Source organism: Centropristis striata, chromosome 2, assembly GCF_030273125.1.
Source record: "Centropristis striata isolate RG_2023a ecotype Rhode Island chromosome 2, C.striata_1.0, whole genome shotgun sequence".
In the NCBI taxonomy this organism is placed as follows: Eukaryota; Metazoa; Chordata; class Actinopteri; order Perciformes; family Serranidae; genus Centropristis; species Centropristis striata.
The window spans coordinates 22,803,737-22,822,722 of record NC_081518.1 but is presented as its reverse complement, the minus strand read 5'-3'; the positions used below and the strand labels follow the sequence as shown (position 1 = coordinate 22,822,722).

At 39.6% G+C, this 18,986-nt stretch overlaps 1 protein-coding gene across 2 annotated transcripts in view; it reads left to right on the top strand.

The window, feature by feature from the left end:
* samd4a (sterile alpha motif domain containing 4A) overlaps positions 1-16,563 on the top strand; it is a 61,707-nt gene extending 45,144 nt beyond the window's left edge. For both annotated transcript variants that reach the window (XM_059353358.1, XM_059353350.1), the window contains exons 7-13: positions 43-289; positions 858-943; positions 1,797-1,915; positions 2,682-2,883; positions 5,516-5,642; positions 9,530-9,613; positions 14,228-16,563. In XM_059353358.1, coding sequence (XP_059209341.1) covers positions 43-289; positions 858-943; positions 1,797-1,915; positions 2,682-2,883; positions 5,516-5,642; positions 9,530-9,613; positions 14,228-14,256 — 894 coding nt within the window. In that variant the 3' untranslated portion in view covers positions 14,257-16,563. The remainder of the gene's footprint in view (positions 1-42; positions 290-857; positions 944-1,796; positions 1,916-2,681; positions 2,884-5,515; positions 5,643-9,529; positions 9,614-14,227) is intronic.
* The last annotated feature ends 2,423 nt before the right edge of the window (positions 16,564-18,986 follow it).

Here is an 18,986-nt window from a genome sequence, read left to right as displayed (position 1 = left end):
TTCCAAATCTTTTCTGATCTGCTCCTCATTCACCTCCACCAGGACGTGTTGGAGGATGTGAACCTGCGCGCCCCGCTTTCAGAGCTCCACCAGATGATCATGACGCCTATTAAGGCTTTCATCGGCGGAGAGGAGGCCTCCCCGCATCGCCCCTTGCTGAGCCCCGAGGGTAAGAGCGCAGCGCCCGGCTCCCACCTGAGTGGGGTGGGCGGAGGGGAGGCTGAGTCGGGCACAAGCTCCATCGCAGACGGGGATCTACCAGGCCAGTTCACTCGTGTCATGGGCAAAGGTGAGCTGCATGCACCAGGACTTAGTTTAAATGGTTTGAGATGGTTTTTTTTTGTTATAATGTCTTATCTTTTCTCTCTACAAAAATAGGCGGCTCTGCCCCTTTTTGTAAAGGAAGCTCAGATCTCTTGACATCTGTAGTAAGATGCTGTAGATGTTTTATCAGTCTGTGGTGGTAGTATGTTGTTTTATGCTGCAGTCTGCTGGGGAGGCAGCATCAGACACAGAGATGAAGGCGGTTGGACAGACTGGTGTAAAGAGCTGGTTCTGTGGTTGGAGCCAGGTTGGACACACTGGAGGAGGTGGTGGAGAGATGACCTGTCAACATGTTCGAGGCTATCTTGAAATACCCAGATCATCCTCTACACAAAACCTTTATGGACCAAAAAAACAGCAGTGGACGACTCCTCTCTCTTCGTTGCAGAACGGAGAGATAGAAAAGATCCTTTCGCTCCTACAGCCATCAGGCTATCTCATTCTTCCAGAGTTACCAGACTAACTGAATTTCCCCTCAGGGATAAATAAAGTGATTTTGATTTGATTGATGTTTATTTTCTATTCTCCTCCAGTTTGCACCCAGCTACTGGTGTCGAGGTCAGACGAGGACAACATCAGCTCTTACCTACAACTCATCGACAAGTGCCTTATCCATGAGGTACCCACTCTTAAATATACCCCAGACACTTTTTATGCCGAAGTAAAAAACAAAACACCACATTTATAGCAGCGAGGAGCAGACGATACAGGATGTTTAGGATTGATATCAATCCTGTATCGTCCTCCTCGCTGCTATGTTTTGTGTTTTTTATTTTGGCATAAAAAGTGTTGTATTCAGCACTTATTTCAACCAAAATATTATCACAATTACCTTCTTCAATATATTACCTCTTCCTCAAGTGATGATGAACAACAAAAAAAGGGGGTCAAATAATATATGTTGAAGTCTCATGAAACGAAAGGAAAAATTCATAAAAGGGCTTTAAGGACAAACTCAGTAAATCATTGATACCTCACACATGTATGTCTGATTTCATCATTATTTTTTACTGATTATCACTAATGCTTCTGCAGGTCAGTATGTGTCTGCACATAATGTGTCTAACCTAAAAACATTCAGTAAATATTTATATACATGAATGGAACTGCCTCTTTGTTTACTGCTGGTATATGCAAATATCATTGTTTTTTTTCAGCCTGATTATTAACATTTCAGCCCAACTTGATAATTTGAGTTGCCAATAAAATTTCAGACCCTGAGATATGTATGAGAGATGAGTAATGATCCCATCCAGACCGCTCCCTGTCTCTCTGAAACTCTTTGATCAGTATCAAATATCAGTTTATTTTCTAATATAAATGTGCAGTATCATGCTTTAAGGAGAGTTTTGGTCATTTGTTGCGACACAATGTACCTGTAAAATCCTCGGCCATGCTCTTCACCAGTCACGCCTCATTTCATCCACGACTCTGCTCTGTCCTCCCCCTCCCCCCTCTCCCTTCTCCATCAGTCCTTCACTGAGACACAGAAGAAGAGGCTGTTGTCATGGAAACAACAGGTCCAGAGGCTGTTCCGGTCCATTCCAAGGAAAACCCTCCTCGACATCGCAGGGTACCGACCGCAGAGGAGGTAAACACGCAGACGCACTGTAGCTTTCATTTTCTGGGTTTAACCAGCGGAGATAAAAAAAACCCTCTTTGAATCAGACTCACTTTAACTTTAATCAAGCAAACAGAAAAATCCAGAGTGCACAAAAAGATGACAGATTTCTGTCTGTAATTGATCAAATGACTCAAATGACTGAAATGTCAGAAAGGGAACAGCTATATTTCACATACCCGAGGAAGAAGGTATTGTGTTAAATGTAGCAATACTTCTCTTTAAGATCACTGATCTTTGTTGACATGTAAATAATTACAAAAGCATAAATGTAGACAAACGGAAGTGAGACAGATTTATTCTTTAATTTTTAGACAATTAGAATCTCCACTGCTAGAGTAAAGTTAAATTCTTACATGAATCTTAAACTGAAAAGTGTTTTATAACTACCACACGATTAACTTAATTCAGAACAACTCTTTCCCATTTATCTATTTACCTCATGTTCCTCCTGGGTCTGACTATTCATTCTATTGAATGTGAATCTTTGAGAATTCTCAACCCGGGGCGTCCCGGTGGCTCACACTGGTAGAGCGCTTACCATGAAGGCCGTGTGCTTGCTGCAGCGGACTGTCTTCCCCTCTGTCTCCCCCTTTCTATCTGTCTCTATCTAATAAAACATTAAAATGCCAAAAAAATAATCTTAAAAAAAAAAAAGAAGAATTCTCAACCCATGTACCTCTGAGCAGGAACTAAACTGGTGCTTACTCTCACTTTCTGCCCCGTCCTGCTGCAGCCGTTTTGGCCAGTCCAACTCTCTCCCAACCGCTAGCTGTGTTGGGGGCAGCGTGTCGGCCAGGAGGAGCCTCCGCCAGTTCCAGATGCCCTCCAGGAGCTTGCCGGGTGCCAGGCTGGGCCTGCTGGGCAGCGGAGGGCTGCTGGGACCCACGCCTCGCAGCTCCAGCAGCACGCCCACCGGCCCCAAGCAAGGGAGACAGGTGAGTCAAACCAGCAGGACTTTTAACGAAGATTAGAGGGTGTGCAACACGGAGAAACATTAGAGGTGAACCAGCGAAGGTGACCGCTGAAGTTTACCCATCATTACTGGGTATGATGGGCCTCTCAGGGTCCAGAAAGCGTTACTATATATTACTATTTATGTATCATACATATTTCAATACATTAAATGATAGAATTGCATTAGAATATGCAATATTGTTGTTTATTTCTGAAGCTGTTTTTAAAGCTACAGCTAATTGTCTTTATTATCAGTTCATCTGTTGTTTTTTTATGGATTTATATGTTAACATTATACAATGTCGGATACAATTCCATCATAATTTCCCAAAGCTCAGGGTGATATCTTTAAATTGAAGTCTTCTAGTGTCATGTATCATGAAACTAGTGTTTTATTTCTCAACCGTTTTAAGGCTAAAGCTAATGATTATCTACATTTTCAGTTAATGTTTATTACATCTTTTAATTGTTATTCCTGTCAGTTAATAGTCCAAAACTCAAAGAAAAAAATGTAATCTTAACATTTGTGAAATTATAACCAAAAAGTGTTTGGCTTTTCTGTTTAAATAGATATACAACTAATCAATAATCATTTCAGCCATAAAATGTTCAAAGACACAGGGTTTGCTTCACATCTGCACAGAATGGCCATCTTGATTTATATGCTTTTATTTAACTGTCTTTGTGTTTAGTGTGTTATTACTTAATCTGGCATCAATTGAGGTGATGAGAGAAAGATGGATAGTTCAGGCCTCTCTAGAAAAACTGGAGTTTAACTGATGGTAATCTCCTGTGTACGTAGTGACTGGATTGCTGAATGGCAGCGGTTGTTCGTGACTGCTCAGAGGAACATTTTGAAATGCGTAATAATACATTCCAGGATGTTTACAATAACCTGGGCAGCAGGAATTCCTTCTTCAGCACGTATTCTGCCCGAAATAGACTTTTTATTCCACGACACAAAAATGCGGGGTGAGGAAGAGGAGCAGCAGCGACGGCGGTGGTGGTGTTTGGGCGAATGAGGTAGATGGGAACTCGTAGGGCAGGTCACCCCCACATACCAGAGGCCCTGCGTCAGTGCCGAACACTGAAACAGGAGGAGCTGTGGAGCTGTTTCAGGCCCATCCTGGCACACTTTGGTCTGGGTTGACCCAATTCATTGGGAATCCTCTCTCTCTCTCTCTCTCTCTCTCTCTCTCTCTCTCTCTCTCTCTCTCTCTCTCTCCTCCTCGTCTCTCTCTCTCTCTCTCTCTCTCTCTCTCTCTCTCTCTCTCTCTCTCTCTCTCTCTCTCCTCTCTCTCTCTCTCTCCTCTCTCTCTCTCTCTCTCTCTCTCTCTCCTCTCTCTCTCTCTCTCTCTCATATATGCCTTACAATGGGAGGAAATACCTCAGTTCCTCCTCCTCACGCTGGACCTTCTTGTGTGGGATTGTAGTGTGGATGTGTAGAGAGAGAGAGCGAGAGAAGGAGAAGAAGGGTGGGAGGGAAATATGTGAGTCATAGTTTTGGGAGAGGTAGCTGTGGTGTTGGAGGAGGAGGGGCAATGAGAGAGAGAGAGAGTTTATATGAGTGTGTATGAGAAGAGAGAAAGGCAGTCAGAGGCAGTGAGAACAGTGGCACAGGCATTTCCTGTTTTTCCCTGGCCTGTGGCACTGCAGGGGCCGTGAGGGGGGGAGAGGTGAGGGGGAGGGGAGGGGCGTGTGGTGGTGGTGTTGGGGGTATAATAGGCAGGTTACAGTGAGGAATTCATGTGGTGAGTGTCTGAGACTGTCATTAGGTGTGGGCCAGACATCCAGACAGGAGCATTGGGGGTAAAAATGTTGAGGAAGCTTTGGCCTTGATCTTCCACCAGACTTCTTCTTTCAAGCATGCATATTTAATTTACTGCTTTAATCAGTGAAAGTTTCAGCAATGTGTGAAAAGCAGTGATGTAGGGAAAGTAAGAGGAGGATCTTTGAACCTCAAATTCTGACACATCATTATATTGCCTTTTGAATGTCAGTATTTAGTTATCCGGGGTATCCACAGAACCTTAAATATTCAGGTGTAACATTGTAAGCTTCTACATTTAAAATGGGAAACTTTATCAATGGAAGCACTTGTCTTTTTATGCAGAATGAAAGAGAACTTTTGGATCTTAGTAAGCTTAATTTTATCTGAGCTTTATTTGATAAATGTCTTAATTGGGGACATTGGCAAGGCAAGTTAATTTATATATCACATTTCAGCAACAAGACTGCTCAAAGCATTTAGAGAAAATGCAAAAGCAACATATTTTTAAAATGACATTCAAATAAAATTTAAAAAAGTAATTAAAAAGCCAGAATAATCAACTGGGCATGAATAGGATCCATGTTTACAGTAATTGTCATTTACTTTCACCATATTGTGTCTGTTATTATGTTAATGCAGTGCCTCATACCAGGAGAGTTTTTCTAAATTTAACTCACAAAGCATCCCAAAAACAGATTTCCATAAGAGTTGTTGAACAGTAGACAAGATGTGGGTGGTGGTTTCAATGAGTGTTCAGCTGTAATAACGACACTTGTCCTACAGATGAGTTTGCACCTTCAAATAATTTAATTTTAATATTGTCATTAAATTCTTTTTCTCAGGGTCTCTGGTTTGCGAACCCCGGAGGAAGCAACAGCATGCCCAGCCGGACTCACAGCTCCGTGCAGAGGACCCGCTCCCTGCCGGTTCACACCACGCCACAGAACATGGTCATGTTCCAACAAGCAGGTAAGAATCGCAGGGAAACATGCTTAAATCTGGTTATTGTTAACCGTTTATATATGGTGTTTTATTCAGCATTGTCAAGTTATAACTTACACATCTGAAATGAAAAATTCTAAATCTACAGCGTCAATTTCTTTTCCTTCAGCACTTGAGGTTATTGACATGTGTGCGCTGGGTGATATATATTGATATTAGAATTAGAGATCAAATTTTACTTTTGTTGCTAAAAAATATAGCTCTTAAAAATAGTCATTGTCTGGCTTTATTTTAGCCACATAAACCACTCTGCAGCTGAACTTTTCTGTTTAGATGCAAGCCTTCAACCAAAGTGTTTCTAAAAGAACAGTTTTTTTTATTTTGACAGCGTCAAACTTCACATGAAGCTCAGAGCATTGGGCCTCATGGAAGAACCATTTTGTATTCTTATCTTAACTTTCTCTTACTTTAAAAGTGATAATTTCTGCAGGATTTTCAAACTTGAAATCGCTTCAGAGTAATGAAATACACAATCTATTAGTAGAAACCTGCACATTGCTTCTACAACAGGTCTGGACTGCTCAAATATTGTGTTTCTGTCAAAGAGAAAATTCAAAATACAAGAAAGTTGTTTAATTCGTTTAATTAAAAGTCATCTGTACAAGCCACTTAAAATCGAATATGTTTGAGTGGTTCTTGCACAAGTCCCATTGATTTTTTTTAATTTTTTTTTTTAGCTCTGTTCACTTAATTTATTTATATATTTATGCATGTCACCAGTTGAGCCCACTTGACTATTTTCTAACCGCAGTCCCTGGCCAGGTGAAATGACAGATACAGAAAATAAACATGAAATACAGTAGAACAGCAATACTGTACCTAAAAAACATTTAATAAAAACACATTAACAATTTCAAAATATGATCACACATTTTCTTCTTGTTATTGAGATAAATTGCCTGTTTTAGCACAAAGATGTTGTGTTGTTTCTTCCTGAACACACTGGAAATAATTGCCTAATTTCCAGCTCTGATGAATAGAAAATAAAGTTAGAAGTGCACTCAGAGAGCACAGTCATCTGCCAAAGTCATATCCTGTCTTGCAAGTTTACAAAAGTGGGAAATAATTATTGTGTGATTCATCCTTGGCCCATGCTTCACCCTTCCACTGAATTTAATAAAAATTGGTGGTAATGGTTCTTCCGAAATTCTGCTGACAAATTTAACCTTGTTGCCAAGGTAGATATAAGAAGTACTCATATTTCAAGGCTATCATTTTAAATTTCACAGGCCTTTTTAAAAAAAAATGATCTTGAAAGATCTTTTCTAATTTGAGGTGCCATGTCGTCACCTGTGTTGTGACCTGTAGTAGCCTCTGCTGACTGGACTCTATCTCACAGGAGCAATGGACAGTAATGGTTGTGGGACAAACTAGGACTTCCTCCACGTTTGTCGCACACACACGCCAGAAATGTCCTCTTTTTAGAACGAAGAGGAAAAACATATTTTCAAAAAAGCTGGAGGGAAGTTGGAGAGTGTAGGCTGTATGTGAGAGAGGAAGAGATAGAGGCAGGCAGGCAGGGAGGAAAGAGTCAGAGGAGTCTCACAATGAGGCTCTTTGTGCGGCGAGGACATGGCTCCCTGGCCCACTTTTCCTCCCCTTCCTTCTCTCCCTGACTCACTCTCTTTCTTAACTTTCCCTTCCTCTTTCCCTCCCATCCCTCCTTCTTTGACAACTCTGCAGAGTCATGCACTCATAGCAGTCACCCTCAAGGGTGGCTGTAGCTGGGTCTCGTCCAGAGTAACTGATTTGAAAGGCTAGACCCCCCCCCCCCGACACACACACACACACACACACACACACACACACACACACACACACACACACACTCTGACTCTGTGCATATATGTGCCCTCTCTGCCAACAGATGGATAAAGAGACTTATTAAGTGAGACACAGCAGAGAAAATGAGGGGATGAAGGAACAAGTGTGTGTGCGTAGAGTTTACTTCAGTGTGTGTTTGTGTCGCTGTGAGTCTGTGTGTACAGGGGGTGGAGGGCTGTGTGTGTGGGAGGGGGGGTGTGTTGGAGGGATTTGGAGCCTATAAATAGTCCAGTGTGGACTACTGGGCCTAACTCAGCTTTTCTCTCTGGCCACAAGGGATTTTCACTGGCCGGCTTGTGTTGAAAACTCAGCTAAGGACTAAATGGCTGTGAGGGGTTGCTAGGCTCTACTGTGGCCCAAATACAACCCCCAACACACACTCACACACACACACACTCCCCCCGCCAACCTCCACCCGGCCCTCTACAAAACACTCCACCCTGCTCGCAGCTGAGGCGAAGACGGCCGATAGTAACCTGCACCTGAGAGTTAAAAAAATATGAGAAAGTGTGGGCTTAAAGTCATGTGTAATGTCTGATTTATGAGACAAGCATCCATTAATATGATTATAATTTTTTAACGTTATTATAATCTTAATCACCTTACCTAACTGTGGAGCCAGGATGTGCAGTTTGTCTAATAATTAAGTCACTCTGCTGGCTCAATGATGTCAGGGCTGCAACTGAGGGTTATTTTATGTACAGATTAATCTGACACTTGTTTTATTAATTGTTGAGTTTACAAAATGCATGTCTCTTCAAACTGCTTCTTTCATCTCACCAACGAGGGTTGCCATCCACAGAGCCCAACACTCTGATATCAGGCCTTGTCCACACATACAAATAGGGTTTCTCCCACATTTCTTTTTAACAAAAAAAAACCTCCTACACCTACATGATAATGCATAAACATAACTGAAGCACTGAGAGCACACCAAACCTTTATTCAGCGCCGCCATTCGGCCTGGTTGTCCTGGGCAGTAGCACCGGATGTTTGATGAACCGTCCCCGGAGTTTTTAGATCCCGATTAGCAATGAGAGGAGAGCTGCAACGGAGATTAAAAGTTGCTCTCTTCCTGTAAAGTCTATACATAAAACTTTCAGGGCTAAAGGGTTGAACATTGAGCTGTTTGAGCGATGAATAGTGATGAAGTAATGTGTCCTATTAATAACTGTAATATGAGGAATGTGAAAAAAAGTAAATTATGTTTCATAGATAAGTGTAAAACTACGGTGATCTTGCCTTGGTATCGGCCATAACAACACAAATAACGACAAAAAATAAAATTATTGAAAGAAAAAATCTCCACCTGCTTCCTTTGGTCTGATATTGTGGTTAATCAGATATACAAAAAACATAGTCAATCTTCTCTCTGATGGTTTTGTTTGCTTCTGTTGGTCATGCATCAGTTGTTAAATTGAGACTGTTTCATAAGCAGCTTAAAAAGTCTTTGTCGCTGCTTTAATCATAAAATATCCAAACATTAAAGAGCTGATAATTAGAGTAAGAGATAATTATTGTAAATATTTCATATTGCTGTGCAGTTGAAAGACACACACACACACACACACACACAGAAACACACATTTTTGTCACTGTGAGTCTCTCACAGTGACAAAAGCCAGCGTGCCCTGCAGTGATTGTTTTGCTGTAGCATGTGTCTCAGTGCTAGAGTTAACAGTGTGGTATAATCTGATTATTGAGGCTGCACTCTGGTCGAGTGGACCACATTGTCCCAGTAGACTGATCTGAATTCATTTATTTTGCTCTGTGCCAACCCGTCGCCTGGTGCAGATTTCTTTTTCTTTTTTAAAGGGAATAAGGTTTAGGCATTATTATGATTTTTTTTTAAGTGTGTGAATTCATTAAACTGTTTTTAAGCAGATTTTCAGCACATATGGAACTAGTTGACACCGATGCATACAATTTAAATTCTGAGCATTGCTTGTAGAAAATTATTTTTAATTTGATTCGAATTTGATATGAATTTGATTGAAAAAACTATGATGTTTGTGTTTGTTTCTGTACAGATCTTCAGTTACCAGTGACGGAGCCAGACATCAACAATCGCCTTGAGTCTCTCTGTCTGAGTATGACCGAGCACGCCCTGGGAGGTAACGCACAGTTTTTAATTCATTCTAATTATTAAACTATAATACTCATGGTCATTTACAGAGATTTGATATGTTTCAAGAACATGTAAAGCTTCCGTTGCTCTTAAAAAATTAGAAATTACATGCGGTTTAAGTGGATCATAGAGTAATGTGGTTATTTATTTTGACTATCATATTGTCCAGGTTACAGTGGCAGTCTGGCAGTCATGTCTGCAGAGTGGAGTTATCTGTCCTTTCTGTCCTAACTGAATTATCTCAGCTATTGAGAAAGAATCCACTTTGGTTCCTGGCTGCAGTGGCACTGTTGGGTTTGATTACTGTTTTGTGTATTTATTTGATTTCTTCACTTTGTTACCAGGAAATTGAGGACAAGAATTACAAACAAAAACGAAAGTGTTTCCCTGCAGTTTCACCAGCTTCAGTCAGTAGATCAGTGGCTCCCATCTACATGAGAGAACTACATCAGTATTTGTTCTTATACTCGGCCACAGACAAACAAATCATATATCATAATAAAACCAATATATATCAAATCATCATTACAGGACAAAAAACCACAAATGACATCAATGTATTGTCCGTTTTTCTTTTACTTCTCTTCATGACTGGAAGTATTTTTTAATAGCTTGCCCGACTGAAGAGACATGTTTTTGTCCGTAAAGTGTTTCGCACAACAATTGATAAATTTTTTCATTTTTCAGGAAGAACCATAAAACACTTTAGTTCTGTTGTTCTTAGCTACATTTGTGTGAGAGACAGCGACAGAAAAGGGAAGACTAGGTGAGAGGTTTGGAAAATAGAGATTTTGGTACATTTTAGTGTCGTCTTTTTTGCCAACGATATCAGAGGTTGACATCATCACAGTTATAATGTTATCAATGATATGATAACAGCTACTTGAGCGACATCAACCTTGCTTTGTTGCACAAGCTCTTGTGATGGAAGGAACCATTCTTAAGCCTGTTTTATCTTATACAACCGTAAAACTTCACCAAACTGCACTGTTAACTCTAAATCTAAATCACACTTCATTCAATCTGGACAGAAACCAAACTCACCAAATGCCTCTTAGTTAAGTCTTTCCACTTTTTCAAACAACCACCAACTTTGCTTTGGGCGAAAGAAATCCTTCATGGAGTATGATGTAAAACAAATCCTGCTGACTTCATGCTTTCTTGCCCCCACTGTCTCTCTGATTTGCCCGGCTGCAAGCACATCAGCCGTCTGCTGAACAGCACCTCAGCAGCTTTGTGTTCTCCAGAGGCAGTTCACTTAACTTGCAAGATAAAATGACCCCTAAACAGCTCGGTCTATGTTGGCTGGCTCACCTTTATCACCGGGATAAAACCCAAACAGGGACAGAGTCATTTTAGCTCTAAATGTTCTGTAAGTCGCCATGTTTCTCAGCTAAGCTGCCTGCAGACAGACCTCTGGTGGTGGCTGCTGTGCATTACACAAAAGCAACATGACCACCAGTTAAAATAGAGTAAATGAACAGCGTCTTTATTTTTGACTGTATTGAAAATCAAACCGTCAGGATTTCTAAATACCATCGTATACCGTAAGACTATAATACCGCCCAAGCCTAGTGTTTATATGCCACAGTATCGTGTTGTGTTTTTAAAATAACCCAGCTTGGATACTCTGGTCTTACAGGTTTGTCAGGGTATAAAGTTGACACACCCAACCATAAACATTTATGTCAGACGGTCATGCTTCCATTTCTTCAGCTCATAAAAGCTTCTGTAAAGGCCAGCAGTCTGATCCAACCCAAACAGAACATGTGTGTTATGTTTTTTAAAGACAAATATAACCCCTAGAAACTAAACGTTTTAGAATTCTTTTAACACCAGTGTTTAGTAAAAGACATGTGATCGTTATAAGATATGAGAAATTGATTAAATCAAGATACGTTTTTGGCATTTCATATGGATGAAAATGATTTGAAATGCATAAAAAATGTTGAACACGGCCTCTGTGAAGTCAGTCAGTAGGTGACCTGACCATGTACAGTGAATTTCAGTCTGGGTTAAAGTCAGTGCCAACTCCCCCCATCCCAAAACTCGACTGAGGTGAGGACAGTGGGCCTCAGTGCTCGGCGCAGAACGCTGGACAAGCACTGCTTTGTGTGTGTGTGTGTGTGTGTGTGTGTGTGTGTGTGTGTGTGTGTGTGTGTGTGTGTGTGTGTGTGTGTGTGTGTGTGTGTGTGTGTGTGTGTGTGTGTGTGTGTGTGTGTGTGTGTGTGTGTGTGTGTGTGTGTGTGTGTGTGTGTGTGTGTGTGTGTGTGTGTGTGTGTGTGTGTGTTGGAGTAGGTTGTGTGTTAGCAGTGCGTTTAACAGAAGAAACTCTTAATCAGCCTTTCTCTCGTCTCTCACACCCAAACGCCCCTCACAGACCGAACCAGCGACAGGAAATCACCCAACGAACAAAGTTTCATGGCTAGAAGGACAAAGGATGTTGACATTTTTATACAGTATATTCTGTATTCTTTGCCGACATTAACCTGGCCTTTCAGTATCATGATAAATCATGGAATAAAATCGTTCACCCGTGCGTAGCTTGATAACATTTTCCTCTCGGGCCACACCAGAGGCAACAGCTGTCAGACGCTTGTTTTCCTCTGAGCTGCTCTATCAGTATTTTTACAGATGTGTTGTTCTCGCATCATGACAGTGTGGGCTCCGGCCCCTCACTGTTCACCCAGTCAGAAAACGCTTCAGGCCTTCTTTACAAACTGCTGATCACTACTACTCTTCCAATTAGATGAGATTTTATTAATACAGTGCTTTTAAAAAATAAGTCCGTAGTCCACAGAGCGTTACAGACAAAATGCATGAGAAATTTGGTTGAAATTTATTTTTTTCAAACCTTATATACCTGTTCTAGAGGCAGAGAGAGTCATGAAAGCTAAATGTGAAGCATTATAGTAATAAAGCTTGCACAGGATAATCTGAAGCATCTATTTAGCTCACATGTAGTATAAATTGCTGAGATTTAATTTTTTTTGTAAGATTTTTTGTATTAAGGTGTTATTGGTATTTTAAGTCCTATAACATGCAATAAATCACACATACAGATGGATAGACACAATATTTATCACACAATCCTGTGGCTGCTCCAACAGGGCCCAAATTTCTATGTTGGTATTAATGTAACATTTAGTAATCAAACAGAATTTAGTCCAAAAAATATATGTACATATAAATAAATTAAATCAAACAAAAATAATAAGTGAGGCACAAATAATAGAATAAAAAACATACAATAAATCAAAAAAGAAAAATTATACAAATATATTATATATATTATATATTATATTATAACAAATGAGTTGTAAAAGTATATAGAGAAAAAAGAAAATAGCTACAATTTAAAAAATAAAATAAATAAAAATAATAAAATAAATTAGTTGTAAAACAATATATATATATATATATATATATATATATATATATATATATATATATATATATATATATATATATATTCTAATATAAAATAAAAAGTTACAAATAATTAAATACATGAATAAACTATGTAAGATATGGAATCAGTAGTACAAAACTACATAAAATATCAGTGGCATTTATTTTTTCTATATAGGATAAAAATGCCATACAGCAGAACATTTAACAGTCTCTCGTAGAATATTACATTTTCTCCAATACCAAATGATGTATAATGTATTTAATCCATAATTAAAGGTGAAATATATTTTTTCCATTTAAGCAATATAAATCATCTGGCTTAACCCTTAATAGGGCACTCATTGAAATACTTGCAAATTCCAAATTTCAACCCTAGAGAATATTGGAGGATATTATACATACTGCCAGAATGTGTAAAAAAAAAAAAACCATACAGACCCGGGGGAGGGGGTAATATTTTGAACAAAAAGTTTACAAGATTAAAGTGGCAAATCTACAAGAAAAAATGCGCAGATTTCTGAGATTTAAAGTGGTGAATCTGCAAGAAAAAAGTTGCTTTTTCCCCCACTTTTTCCTTGCAAATCTGCAATTTATTTTGTGCAAATTTGCCACTTTATATCTCTTAAATCTGCAACTTTTTTTCTTGTGGATTTGCCACTTAAATCCCCCCCCCCCCCCCCACACACACACACACACACACACACACACACACACACACACACACTTTCAAAAAAAATTTTGTCTTACATTGGAGGTCAAGGTCAATAAAGTTATTATTATTATATTATCATACTGATTGGTCAGATGTCATGGTGTCACTGTGACACCATGACGTAGCCTGATCTTTGCTCATTAGCTGGGAGAAATCATGCGGTTCTACGACCTCACAGACGGACATGGGGACCCCATTTTGATATCCACTGAAGTTACCAAATATAGTTCTTTGCCCGATAAAGGGTTAAAGAGATTGTATTATATCTTTTTTTTTTGTCTGGTGACTTCTGCTACTCCAAATACTGCAGTAGCAGAAGTTTCTGTGTATACTTTCAAGAAGTATGCACTGGTGAAAAACGGGGAGGGTTAGTGTTGTGAGCCTGAGGACTCTTTCTTACAGGACCCTTGAGTTTGCACTACACTGTGAAGTTACACCCTAACTCCTTTCCTCCTCTCTGCTGTTCCTCTGCAGACGGTGCAGACCGCACATCAACAATATGAGACGAGGACCTGAGTGAGAGCAGTCAGGACAGCGCAGGTTCACGAGGCCCTCTCACGATACGTCACCTCGAGGTCACCAGCCCTCCTGTCCCCTGTCCCTGTAGCCAATGGTAGAGCTCAACCAAAGGATCGGGCGGGATCCAAGAAACACACGAGAGCCGATCATCACAACGGCCAACACAAGCTATCACATTGGCGCCGTCCATCGGGTCGGAAAAAAAACACCACACTTCCTGCTCCGCCAGCATGCTCACGGTCACCTGCGTCTGGGCGAGGAGAGAGAACAGCATTGAACTCGCCTGGACAGTGTGTGAACAGCACCCCCTCTCCACAGGGAGGCCAGGAGCAGCACTGCAGCCCAGCAGAAGGGAGGCGCTGGCCTGTGGATCAGGGCCCAGTGAGACTGAGGCCCTTTCCCTCTCCGATACCCTCCGGTCCCCGCACATCGACCACAGCTCGTGGAATTGTTCAAAACCCATCACAGTACCTCAGACCCAGAACACAAGACGAGACAAGCGGAGCGTGAAAGACGCAGGAGGAAGCTCCTCGACTCTTTCTCGTAGAGCTCGGAAGGCCCTCTTGCTCAGTATTGGGTGGCAAAAAAAAAAAAAATCATTTATTTGTATTGTATGTATTTATTGTTTACATAATGATGCTACTTTCAAAGGGTACAGAAACATATACGTATGAATTTCAGGTATGAATTGTGTAATATTCTGTAAAGCCTTGGCTGTCTACCAGCTTTACGTCCCACGAGTAGCCATCACGCTAGTTTACAACCAACGTGCTTATTCTTTACTTAGCAGCCGACAGCAGAGACATGTCGGCTCAACAAGACAGAGAGAGTAAGGAAGAGAGAGTGAAGGAGGTAGAGAAGATGTGAGAAGAGGGATAAGAGGAAGAAGCGTAGAAAGACACAGGAAGTCGAAGAAGAAAGAGTGAAGCCGAGGTGATATTGGAAAGGGAAGCGGATGTTTAAAAGGAGGAAGACATCAGAGGCAGGACCTTTGATCGGCCGAAGATGACAAAAGGAAGATCATGTTGTGAGTCTGTGCAGGAGGAAGTGAGTCTGGCACCGGTCAGTTACATATTGTTTATCACACACAGCATGTACTGTATGAATTCAGAGCTTTTTATAGGCACGATACATTGAAAATGTAGGGTTTTTCTTTTTATAAAATGGGAGATTAATGTCGTCAGTGGGATCTGTCTGCATGTTCAGATACTGTTTTTTGTTGTTGTTGTGTCTAGTCAAAGCAGGGTGATATGCTTAAGCTGCATGTTTCAACTAAACATCTTTCTCAGAGGAACATTGTGAAAGATGACAGGAGGTTGATTTGGTTGCGACTTTGGAGAAATCACACACTGTCAATCCATGAAGGGTCGTTTTTTTTCCCAGAGATTCTCATTAGTGCTTACCTCCACCTGCTGGCCAAACAGAGTCGTGGCAGGGCAGACGATAGAGTCCATGCACAGAGCGGGGAAGAGTATTATTAGGGGCAGAGCTGCAGGGACCCCTCAAAGATTTACCCGTGTGTCACATGTTCTCCTGTCTGCTCCGTCAGCGCAGGCCTTCAATGAATTTATTTTCTCTTTTTTAAAATCCTAAATGTCATGGTTATTCTGTGTCTTAATATTTATCCTCCGTTTATTGTGTCTGGACTTTATAAGAATAGGTTTATATTAAGATAAGCTTCCCCTGAGTGCTGCTTTCACCCGAGCGCTGAGAGTCCGGACCCCCTGAATTTGTCGCCATCGAGGGTTGTTGATATATTATTGTTTAGTTTCTTTCATTAGTCTGTTGCAATTCTTATAGTACTTCCTTTATATCCTGCACTTGATATGATAATGTGACACTAAAAATCCAAATGTTGGGAGTCTGATCAAGCAGAGCAGATTGAAGAGATGAGGTAGAAACATAACAGGTGGCGATGTTGAATCCTGCAGCAGAAACGGAAAATGAAATGATTTCTGTTTGTCTGACTGGAAGTCAGAGTGGAAAATACTTCTCATGTCAGTTTCACAAAGTTTAAGGACCACACCAGTGTTTGTGCATGTTTCAGTCCTTCTACTACCATTTTTATTTTATCTTTTAATGTTTTTTTCCAACCTTGCAGCAAGTTTCAATTTATTTTATTGTGGTATTAAATTAAGCTTAACCAAGTAGTTTGCAGCTTCATTCATCATGTAGACAACATTTAAATGCTGTATAGTTGGTTTTTTTGCATGTCCATTAATTCTGTTCAAACATGGTATTCCCAAAAATTAGGCTACACTAATATTATTAATATTAAACTATTTGTAGAATTGGATCCTGGTGGTGGCTGTGTACGTACTCATCTTATCCAAACATTTCTAATAACTCCAGAAGTCAAGATTTAGATGTAATCATTACGAAACTCTCAACATGTTTTAACTAACAAAATATTCTACTTAAGTCAATATTTAACATTTTAAAACGATATTTTTCTACCTTCTTGAGGCATAAACGGCGTAGTCTAGCAGCAAATTTATGAGTTATATTCATTAAAGAAAGCTGATGAATCATGTTTTTCAAAGTGAGGATTTTTTTATATGACAATTACGCCATAAAGCATTCAAAGCTTCATTCATAAACCTCAATAGAAGCTTCAATTGAAGAAAAAAATAAAATCTGTTACAACCTTGGTATTAAAATAACTGTTAGTTTATTCTTAACACTTCTCTGTGAAAGTTCATCCATTGCTGCAAACATTATTAAGTGCTTATGATTCACCTTCTCATGCAAGCTTCAGATCTATTCAACCTCAGTTTCAAACCTTAACAGAAACCATTAGCTACCTAGAAGTTTGGGACACATAATACAGAACACTAAAACACTACAGCACGTTTTAAAAACACTAGCAGCAGTGATTCATGCATTCACAGTGTAAACTGTATTAAAGGGACTAAAACATGCAGAAAACCTGTGACAGTTCCTTATCGTGACGCCTGGCTTCAGATCTGGTGACGGCGGCTTGAAACTACAGTCTGGATCTGCACACACACACACACACACACACACACACACAGCAGACAGTGTGTGTGTGTGTGTGTGTGTGTGTGTGTGTGTGTGATGAAGACTCCACCAAAGCACCAATGTGACGTCAACTGATGTCACATCTTTGTTTTTTCTGAGAAGCAGCATCGTGTCACTGCCATAAGAATCAGTACTTAGAGTAGATACAATTATTTATTCTTTTTTTTTTTCATATTTTTTGCAGAGGTGATACTTTTACTCATTTAGGTGTATTATTATTTAAAGTACCATATGTATTAACATGTTATGGCTGGTGACCATACGTACATCTCAAATATTAACATAGTTATTGTTGACTATTTTTCTCTTTTTGTTGTTGCTGTTGTTGAACTATAACCTTGTTTGTATCTATCAGTGTCAGATCGTTTTTTCTGTCGGAGCAGCAGCCGGTCGGTCACAGATACATTGATTCGTGTTAGGTTACAAAATTCACGTTGAGAACAAAACAGCGACGTGTTGTTGTTGTTGACTAGTTCTGATCTGGAGTCTGAACTTGGTGCTGTGGGTGTTTTTCCACCTAACTGTTTGGTCCTGAGTGGGAGAAGAGAGGTGAAAACTGAAGGTTTCAGTGTTTGTTACTTTAAAGGATAAAGCTGGTGTTATTTTATATTTTGCTTTTTGTCAACAAATCCCACAAAAAGATCACTGGTTCCTACGAAGATGTAAATGTTTAATAACAGGTCACAAAATCTGTGTTTCATTTGCTCAGTAGTTTCCAAAATCAGCTGCTCACTGTAGTTTTTATCAAACAAATGTAGAGGAAATAATGCTTTAGTTGGGGACTATTTTCAGCAGCGGATTAATCCACATTTAGTGAGTGATTTGTGGCAGCAGGACGGTGTGTGTATTAATTAATTAATATAAACTACAGAGTGTGTGAGGGCTGACCCAAATGCTCTGAAGCCTCATGTTAATCAGTGTCCTAATCAGTATTCAAATTCTTCAAAAGATTTTGTTTTTTTAAATTAAAGATTGAGGAATTGATCTCCTCCTGTCCATAGAAGACTATCAAGAAATCAGACTTCTATACACGGGTCTGCCACAATAAATACTTTTGTTATAGACAATGTAAAGTCATGGAAAAAATTATTAGACCACCCTTGTTTTCTCTCATTTTTGTTCATTTTAATGCCTGGTACAACTAAAGGTACATTTGTTTGGACAAATATAATGGTAACAACAGCAATATTTTATAAGAGTTTAATTAAAGAGTTGATATCTAGACATTTCAATGGTTTCCTTGATAATGATTTTGGGTATTATCAAGAAAACCATGGAAACATATTGTTGTTGTTATCATTATATTTGTCCAAACAAATGTACCTTTAGTTGTTCCAGGCATTAAAATGAAAGAAATTAAAGAAAAAGGGTGGTCTAATATTTTTTTCCATGATTGGATTTTCCCAGAAATAATTGTGCTATACAGTATTATTTTCATTTTAATAAAACATTTTTGCATAAGTGCATGCAACTGATGTGCAGCCTTTCAAAGAGCAACAAACTTAATTATTAAGAATATTCAGACATTGGAATTACATTGTGAAAAAAGTATTAATAAAATAGAACTCGCTCGGGACATTCATTAACAAAAAGTGCAAATTAACAATATATAAGCAAGAAGCTGGATACAAGTAAGAACAAGTTGACACTATTATTGTTGCCTTTTTCTAAG